This window comes from Psammomys obesus, unplaced genomic scaffold (genome assembly GCF_907164565.1).
Source record: "Psammomys obesus unplaced genomic scaffold, mPsaObe1.curated_primary_1811, whole genome shotgun sequence".
NCBI lineage: Eukaryota > Metazoa > Chordata > Mammalia > Rodentia > Muridae > Psammomys > Psammomys obesus.
The window spans coordinates 387,197-397,312 of record NW_026596381.1 but is presented as its reverse complement, the minus strand read 5'-3'; the positions used below and the strand labels follow the sequence as shown (position 1 = coordinate 397,312).

At 39.3% G+C, this 10,116-nt stretch overlaps 1 protein-coding gene across 2 annotated transcripts in view; it reads right to left on the bottom strand.

The window, feature by feature from the left end:
- Nucleotides 1–734: 734 nt before the first annotated feature.
- Zc4h2 (zinc finger C4H2-type containing) overlaps nt 735–10,116 on the bottom strand; it is a 20,186-nt gene continuing 10,804 nt past the window's right edge. For both annotated transcript variants that reach the window (XM_055597477.1, XM_055597478.1), the window contains exons 2-5: nt 7,226–7,397; nt 4,710–4,882; nt 3,519–3,681; nt 735–2,179 (exon numbers count right to left, since the gene is read on the bottom strand). In XM_055597477.1, coding sequence (XP_055453452.1) covers nt 2,066–2,179; nt 3,519–3,681; nt 4,710–4,882; nt 7,226–7,397 — 622 coding nt within the window. In that variant the 3' untranslated portion in view covers nt 735–2,065. The remainder of the gene's footprint in view (nt 2,180–3,518; nt 3,682–4,709; nt 4,883–7,225; nt 7,398–10,116) is intronic.

Here is a 10,116-nt window from a genome sequence, read left to right as displayed (position 1 = left end):
GGTATAACATAACAAGAAAATATTAGAAGACTGGTACAGAAAGAAAGGTAATCATAAAAATCTGTCAGTCAAGACAGAAACTAAAACAAAAGCCAAAAAAACCCCGCACTTGAAACAGGTGAAGAGGGAGCTGCTATTTTTAGTAATTCAAACAAGTTAGACCAGTATGTTCTCTCTGCTGGGAGTTTATATGTCAAATAGTTTTCCGTATGTGTTTCCTGGTTTGAGACACGTTCATCTGCCAGCCACAGCCTTCTTTCTGGTGTGCTGATGACCAAACGTTCCAATCTTGGCTTTCAGTTTATGAGGATCTTAGTGGGTATATGGAAGGCTGTCACTCATGCTTCTGCATACATTTCTTGTTAGGTGTTCTCATCCTACCTAGATCTTGGCTGCTTTTATGCCAATGTTCTATATTTCCAGCCTTAAAATAATTGCTTTGGCCTGCTTTGGACATGCTCCATATTTCATTCACTTAGGCGCTGGCAGGGATACATTCCTCCCTATATTCTTAATTAGTCACTCTAAGAAAATCATGGCGAGTCTTGGCATTGGGGTCCTGATTTTGTCCTGTCACTTCTACTACAGCCACTGCACTGTTCCAGCCATCTAGCTATCTTTTTTCACACATATTGGTCCCAGCTCCTGGTCATATCTCTGTATCCCAATCGGTCTTTTTCTCATTCTCTCATTGTTATTATTATTATTATCCAGTATGCAGAATGCACCCAGTTAACATTTATTCCAACAAATGAACATTTATTTAAAAGAATTTATGAAATCATATCATAATACCTTTACTTTCAAAAAGGAGAGGAATCTTTAATATTTTGAACACATATCATGGTAACACAAAACAAAAAGTTAAAGAAAAATAGGGTAAATATCTCCCTTTTCTCCCCAGCCAGGTATAGAGACCTAGAATTAAGTCTTTTTGATAAGTCAGCCCTGGTTTCTTTCCATAGGTCTGAGAATAACATGACCAGGAGTCTTAGCTTTGATAAAGAAGTGAGTTGTGTGGCTTGAAGGGCTTAGTGACTTTTCTTTGGGAGAACCCACATAAAAAGAGTGACCAATAAGTGTCCTTAACTGAGGCTATCTTACAGAAGACAGACTCAAAAGAAGGAGAGAATAAAAAAAAAAGTAAAGTCCTATTCACATGTATAAAATGATTGGCATTCATATAACACTACATCAACTTCTATCCTCACAATGATAGACCATTGAGCATGTATTAGAGTAACATAATTGTTTTTGAACAATATCCAAACGTAAAGTCAGCTTAGGGCTCCTCAGCACAATGCAATACCTATACCATAGCAATAAAACTAGTATTTGAAGCTGTGAAGTAGGTGAGACTTGTAACAGGGGCTGGCTCTCTAATTTCACTGTGGGGAATATCTATGGTTTTCAAAGATTAGAAGTATGGGGAAAGACCTTGGGAATCTCAAGATGCCCAACCTGGTATGTTAGAACTTGAGTATAACTGGAAGACTTGGATGGAACTATAAAATAACACCAGGACCTCACAAGTTAATATAAGAAGGAACATTTGTCTAAGTTACCCCTAGGCTTTAATGAGGACCTGAATATTGTAGAGATATATGCACTCAGCTCGTTGGGAATTTCAGCAAAAATAAAGTGGTTGTCCTTCAGAACCTGAGGCAAAAAAGGAAGGAAGGAAATCTTTGAGGCCTTTTCCTAAAGCAAGATACAGATCTTCTCCAGACCTTACACCCTAGAGCTCATTAGGCACCAGTCCTCAGGAACAAAACAACTAGGGCCTTTTACCTGTTGCTCAGTTGCAAACTAGGGCAGTAGTTGAAATGTGAGTGGGAGAAGAGGGAGGGTTCATGAGACCCAGTCATTAGCACCCAAACCACAGCTGTTCTTAAACCAGAAATTCCAAGAGCAGAAAGAAATAAGGGCATAGAGAGAATGGTTATTCTTCCAACAAATTAAATAAAAGACTCAGTAGGGTAAGGAAGGGATATTAAAAAGAATCAGGACATCTATCACTGTGGCCAAGGGGAGGGTTTACGATCAAGGTCCCTTCACCCTCTCTTCATTCATCTTGCTTCCGTTTTGGCTTTTTGGGGTTCCGTGACCGACTCTTGGCTTTGCAAAGAGGACATATAGGTGCATTTCGATGAATCTGTTGATGACATGACAAACAGGCCTGGAGGGAGTAGACAGGATAAATAGTCAGTCTCCTAATAATGGTTCATATGGCTGATATTGAAGGGCCCAGAAAGCAATTATAATTTTCCATTGGTATGGAACAATTACCGGTAAGATTCAAGTAGAAATCTGTGTTCTCAGACATCATAGAACTTGGGAGTGGAATATATAACACATACAGTATAGAAAAATGTATGTAAAAGTTAGAAATAAAATAAGAACTACATATCAATGTAGCATTATATAAGGACATTATAACAGGCCTACTCATGTACTATTGATTTTTCTTCGACAGGATGAATCAGCAAGCATTTTCTATAATCAAGACAGTGAATATTTAGACTTCAAAATCTTTTTAATTGATAATTTGTGTGTGTATCTGTGTGTGTGCATGCGTATGTGCATGATATGTGTGTACATGCCAAAGTACCGGTATGGATATCTGACGAATCTGACAACAACTTTTCTGTTCTCTTCTAGAACAACTTTGGGGAGTTTGTTCTTTTTTTTTTTTTTTTTTTACTGTGGGATTTAGCGATCAAAATCAGACCATCAGCTTTATAAGGTAAATGCCTTTACATCCTGAGCCACGGGTTGCTTCATAAATATATGAGAATTTTTTATATTAAGTAGTATGTTGCAGTTATTCAACTATATTTTATGTTAAGATATATCACTCAAGTCAACTGGCATGTATGTATGCCAGTAAATCTTCAATGAAAACATTCAGCAAGCCAGATTCTACCTGTAGGTTATGGTCTACTGGGCATTCCACTCAAGTAGAATGCCTATTTGACTATCTACTATTGGCCTGATTCTGTGATATTGCATTGATAACTTACAAACAGTTTTAGCATAGAAAAATGCAAATTAATTCTATTGGGAAGAAAACGTAATCATAAAAGTCATACATTTATGTCTCTATAAGACATAAATAATTTCTGTATAAAAATTTCCAAAGTTATTTCAGAATTTGTTTCCAACCATGTAAACATCTGTTCATCTGTTCATCAAATATACATAGAACCTGCCTTGTGACTCTGCTGAATCCCTCACTAATGAAATATGTTCCCTATATATTTGTATAAAGATTATCTTTCTAACCTCCAGAAAATTGTATGTTAGTGGAGCTTGCAAAGCTTCCTGTATTCTAATCTCTCTGGGAATGTAAAACAAACAAACAAACAAACAAACAAAGGCGACATGGAATCAACAGAGCCCCCCCCCCATCCTCTGTGTGCCAAACATTGCTTAAGTAAAATCTAAAATAAATAAGACCAAAACTTCAAACAGCATATCATCAGCCTCCTATTGGAGGTCCAGTCTAGTTTACTCACCTTCATAGGTGGAGGTTGCTGTCTGAAGGTGGCTGCCTGCCGTGTGTCCTGCTTCCTGGCCACTTGGAGTTGTTGGGCGGCGGCAGCTGCAGCAGCAAGGGATTCAGGTATGGGGGGTTCTTGAGGTTCTGTCTGCCATTCTGCTTTCTGCTTCTCAAAGTAACTTTGGGAATGAAACACATTGGCTGGATCATTCTAAAAGCAAGAAGAGCCTTGCCTATCTTAAAGTCTTTATGCTAAGGGGCCAAAAATGATATGTGGACCCCTCTTAGGAGGGAGTACCTTCCCCATAACATACGGTTCTTTCCCCTTAATATGAGACACATTATCAGTAGAAATGGTAGACATTTTGCTTCTTAACTCTGATAGATGCAGATGATAAAAAAAAATCTCAGGGCTAGCAAGATATTTAGATGTATTCTCTATTTGATAGTCATTTACAATATTCTTATTATGCATTCCCAGGCCTGTACTTATATCCTTTTAGGAACATGAAGCTCCCTGCTTTCACAGGCAACACGCTATACCTTTAGGGTATACTTTTTGTTGGGCGTATCTTTCTCTCTCTCTTTAAAGTGAGCCTAGTATTTTACTCTGAGTCTTGAGGTTTAATGATAGGGTAAGTCCTGGATAACATGGAAGTGTATCATTTCATGTTTACAAAAGTTTCTGTATACTCCTCTAGATCTTAACTTGGAAAATGACCGCTTAAAAGTCATAGGTAAGTAATTTTTAAATGTTACATGAAATACATTTATTTGTGCACATTTACGTGTTGGCAGGCACATGATGCCACCATGTCCATGTGGAAGTCATAGGACAGCCTTCAAGAATTCATTCCCTCAGTCCACCACATAGGTCCCAGGAACGGAGCTCAGGTCCCCAGGTTTGGTCAAAAGTCCTTTTACTCCCTGAACCATCATGCCAGTGCATAGGCAAAATTCTTATATTGTCAAATAGTGCACAAGGTATTTTTTAAAATTGCCTATTAATCTTCATCTCATCATTTTTCTTTATAACTTGTCAGCATAGAGATTTGCAGAAGGTCATGCAAGGAATGACACTGAAAGACCTAATAGGACTATATATTCTGACTTGCAAGCCAGGCTTTACGTATATATTCATGTTGTACCTCCCCACCCCTCCCTTCTGCTACATAGTGCTATTTTGGAGTCAGAGGCAGCATCTTACTCCAAGGAGAGTTTCTCTTCCTCTTCACACAAGTCAGGAAGCCTTTGCAGGCCCAATGTCATGCGCAGGGCATCCACGTGTTCTTTCAGCGGCTTATACTCATCATGAAGCCTCCGGGTTGACTCTAGTAGCTTGTTTAAGTCATTTTCAGACTGTTTAATGGTGTTTTCCATCTGGAAAATACAGAAGGGTAAAAACAGAAAAGATCCCAAAGTTCCCAAGAGGCTTTAACCTGTGACTAAATAGATAATAGCACAGAATCCAGAGGAAAACCAATCTATGTTCAAGTTCTCTGTCTTTCCTACATGATTGATCAAGCCTCAGTTTCTTCATCAATATAATAGTGAGAGTTTAATACTGCATACCCATGTAGTCTCAGTAAAGATTCAAAGATCAAATTCATGTGAAGCACTTAATATAGGAATTAATTATAGGAGTAAAAGCTCATAAAAAGGGTGGTTAAATTAACTCAAATTAGTAACATCTCATAGCTGGAATTGCCTTTAGAGATCATCTAGTTCACCTTATCCTTGATTTTAGAGGTTAGTGAGCTGAAGCTCATAGAATAAAGAATTTATTCAGGGAAATACTTCTTAGGGACAAAACCTACACAAAATTGAAGACTTAGCTGGGTGGTGGTGGCACACGCCTTTGATCCCAGTATTTGGGAGGCAGACACAAGTAGAGCTCTGTGAGTTTGAGGCCAGCCTGGCCTACAAAACAAGTTCCAGGATAGCCAGGTCTACACACGGAGAAACCATATCTGAGGAAAGTAAAAAAAAAAAAAAAAAAAAAAATTTAAAAATTGATGACTTGTGTCCTCTAGGCCAGTTACATTCTTTCCTAGGTCAATTGTTTTCAAATGTGGTTGCCATACTTCCACCCCACCCCTCAGCAGCAGCTGCAGCAGCAGAATTGGCATTTACAAATGAAGAATTTTCAATTCTCAAGCCCTTAACTAACATATGTAACTAGAAACTCTGGAGTAAAGTTCAACTATTTGTGTTCTCATAGGCTCTCCATTTGATCCTGGTGCCCCAGTCTGAGATTTACTGGCCTGGACTCTCACCCTCTTTGTCAAAAACATGTTACTCATGCTATTGATTCTATATCATCAGTTAGTTTGCAGCAGAGTGTATGGTTCCCTCTGGAGACTCAGAATCTTGTGCTCACTAATACTCAAAACCCTAAGGGTCTATTATGCAATCCTCATTTATGTATTTTTAAAATATTCTAGGCCTAGTCCAAAGTTTGGCTGTGAATCTCTGCATCTGCTTCAATCCCCTGCTGGGTGGAGTCTTTAGAGGATATCTATGGTAGGTTCCTATCCTATTCCCACTCTTAAGCCACTTCCAGTATCTATCCTGTTTGCCTTCTGAATGAGAATTAAGCATCCTCCCTAGAGTCTTCCTTGTTGTTTAGCTTCTTTAGGTCTATAGATTTTACTATGTTTATCCTATATTATATGGCTAATATCCACTTAGAAGTGAGTATATACCATGAGTGTCTTTCTGGTTCTGGGTTATCTCACTCAGGATGATCTTTTCTAGTTCCATCCATTTGCCTGCACATTTCATGCCAAGGACCATGCATGGAAAAGACCCAGAACCTCTGCTCAGATGTATCCCATAGACAGCTCAGTATCCATGTGGGTTGCCTAGAAAGGGGAACAAGGGCTGTTTCTGATGTGAACTCAGTTGCCTGCTCTTTGATCACTCCCCCCCCCCCCCGACCCGGCAGGGCAACCTTGCCAGCCCACAGAGGAAGAGGATCCAGACAGTTCTGATGAGACTTGATAGGCTAGGTTCGGATAGTAGGGGAGAAGGGCTTCAGTGGTCTACGAAAGAGGGATGGGAATAGAGCGAGGGAAGGGGGACTGAGAGGAAGTGATGGAGGAAGCTACAATCAGGATATAAAGTAAATAAATTTAAAAAAAATATTCAAAAAAAATTTCCTAGTTCCTGATAAAGGAATCAACAAGTATAGAAGCCCAGCCTCTACAGGAATATCTCCCAACAATGGAAGTTTGTCAGCTCAGCAGTTTATTCTCAATATTTCAAGAGTTTGCAAATGGCAGTCTAATGAGGGAGCCCCACTTTCATAAGCAGGCAGCGATGATTCATTTGGTCTGGATGGAAGCTTTTGAGCATGCTAAGCTGTCCTCAAGAGGCAGGAATCTAGTCCACTTTTTTTTTTTTTTTTTTGGTTGCTTCTTAAGCTGCAGACTTCCAGAGTGTGAACATGTCAGAACTTAATGAACCCTTGAAGGTCAATTAGTCACTTTTAAAATACGGGGAGAAAATATGATGTTCACAAATGAAGGACTTGTCAATTGCTGTTAGTCAGTGACATAACTAGAGCTGGACTCAGAACTCATGGCACTTTCCATTGCACAGTAGCTTGTTACCTTCTACTGTGAGCTGGCTACAGTCACAATTAAATGAAAAGTAACAACATTCTCTACTTCCTCTTCCTTAATGAGCCCAGAGATAGGCTCTAGACAAGTAGCCACATACCACATTGATATCAGCATGGATCAGTCTGAGTTCCTCCACATGGGCCATCTTCTCCTGTAGCAGGAGATCCATCTCCTGTTTGTATTCTTTCAGGTGCCTCTCTTCTGACTCAAGAGCTTCAAACTCAGCCTTCAAACGAGCCTTGATCTTTTCCATCTGCAGAGTCTTGTTCCTGAAATTTCGCAAGAGTAGGAAACAGGCCAATAAGAGAATGGAGAAAGAAATGGAAAGCGGGGTTTGGATTTCCCTTCTAAGCCATCTTTCTAACCCTTTCTCTCACAGTCAAAAACAACAAGTGCACATGATATGTGGCTACTATAACTAAGGGACTGAGTTACAAATTTTATTTCGTTTTAATGAATTTAACTTTAAACGTGTGGCTAATGGCTCTCATACCATACAGCACAAATGCTAATATAAAAACTTCCCCTTGTGTTTCTTCTGTCAGGAAGATTGACATACTGATGGAAGAGTAACTACAAAACCTGCATATTACACACTGCCCTACATTACCTTTGAGTTAGATCACCAGGCATATGTAGAACTCTTGATGTAGCTGTTGACTTGTCTTACAGAGGAACAGTATTTAGTTTTATTGGGAAATTATTTATATAGACCCCTTCTTGTCTAGACTTTTATTCTCAACCCCTTCTGGATTACATATACAATACCTGGAACTGTGTCTATTTCTACCCTAGTTTTTGAAATATGAAACTGATGCTCAGAGTGGCATCTTATCTTCATTCATATATCCAGCTGAGTGAGTGTATGGCCAAGATCCCATTTGTGCTGGTAGAGACACATCATGAAAGAAGACGTACTTTAATCTCATACCGGGGAATACATGCTGGTCCTGCCCTTTACTAGATTTTTGCCTCTGTATAATAATAACATTAAACTTACATTTAACTCTATTTAGTGAATATGCAATAAGTAGTGTAAGGACACACACACACACAAGTATTTAGTTTATTGAACAATTGTCCTCTGTCGTGAGTACAGAGAGACAAGGGGAATCAGTCTAGGTAAGGAGAACATGAACGAAGGCCTTAGAGCAGAAAGACACAACACATTAAAGGAACAACTCACAACAGATTAGAACAGCAGAACCACCTGCTGAAAGTGGGAGATAGGCTTAGATGACTATAGGGATTTTCGAAGAAATCAACACATAGCTGACATGCTGGGATGAGTTAGGTCCCTCCTCCTCATCTGAAAAGGGATTCTTCAAATTTTAAATATCAAGTGACTGACGTTATCTGATTGCCTTACTTCTCCCAGCTTTGACTTACTCAGTTCTAATGGGGAAATAACACCACCTACCTCATATGTCATGGTGTAAGGACTAAATGAGTTAACTCATGTAAGTTCCCAAGCTATGTGGCACGTGATGAGCAGTCAACAAATGACAGTGTACACTCTAACTCTGACCAATAGTTCAGCCATGATTATCTCCTTCATCACAGTGATCCAGCCTTTGTGACAAAGAGCTTACAAAAAGTATATGTGTGTTGCAAAGCATGTTACCAGTTACTAAGATTAGAATATATTTTTTAGTATATGCCATCTTATAAGTGTTTTATAAAACAATTGCCTGTTATGGGGCCAAGAATAGCCTTTCTACTCTATATCAATTAAATAAAGATAGCAACAGCAGACCTTCTCAGAGATCCTCTTCCTCCCTTTAAGACTCATGAAACTGGCATTCTCAGTGCCAGGGACTCTCTAAACAGACCATTTGGGGCAAAAAACAGGTAACCTACCTGTGCACTCAAGCACAGTCCTTCCCAACCCTGGTTGAACTGTGGATGCTTTTCTGGGATTGCAACCTTCTCTTGACCCTTATTTCTCTATTTGAACCTATAACACCCTGAAACCCTCACTCCCAGGAACTCTCTAGCCAGTCTATATAGAAGGAAGACAAAGTTAACCTATCTGCATTTCCTGGCACAAGCCCTCCCAACTCAGGTAGCCCTGTAGCTGCTGGCCAGGATAAAAAGTTTCTTCTTTCCCTTTCCCTCCTTTCAGAACTCAGTAGATCACTTTCACCGGTCCCTTACCCTCCCTTTAGGACACAAAAGACCCCAGACCACTCCCTTCCAATGATCCTTTATCCTGTCTATGTACTAGAGGAAATGCAGGTAACATATCTGTGCTTGCTGGCAAAACACCTTCCAATTCCAGTTGCCTCTATGGATGTTTCTTCCAGATGCATAATTCAGAGCCAGACAGGCATGTACATGCTGTGTTCTGGACTAGCCTGATGAGTATGCATGACCCTAACCTGCCTGAACTCTCCTCAGTTTCCAGACCTAACTCAGGTGTCACAACCAGGGACCAGATCCACCCTGGTGAGATCCACCTGCATTAACTGCCAACTTGTACTGCATGGCAAATCCTGTGTATCAACCAAGTGTGCTATGTCCATACCAAACACATAACCAAAAAAAAAGAAGTCCATGTCCCCAGGTCTCAGTGCAAGACAGTTACTTTAAGTTAGTCCTAGGATACAGAACTTAAAAAACAGTTATAAACTTCATCAAAAAATTCAAGGAGTTTAAAGAAAACAGAAATGAACAGCTCAGCGAACTTAAAGAGAATTAACTTAAAGGGAATATAAGGCTGAATAAGATGGCAAAGACAATGCAAGATTTGAAAACGCAATTCAACAAAGAGAAAAACTGAAGAGCACTCAAGATGAAATAAAGATGGAATTTAAAAACTCAACAATACAATTAGGAAACTCAAGGGAAAGCCTTACAAATAGAATGGTAGCCAAAACAATCATGAGCAATGCTGAAGACACTACCATTCCAGATCTCAATATGCCACTATCAGAATCAAAATAATAATAATAATAATAATAATAATAATAATAATAATAATAATAA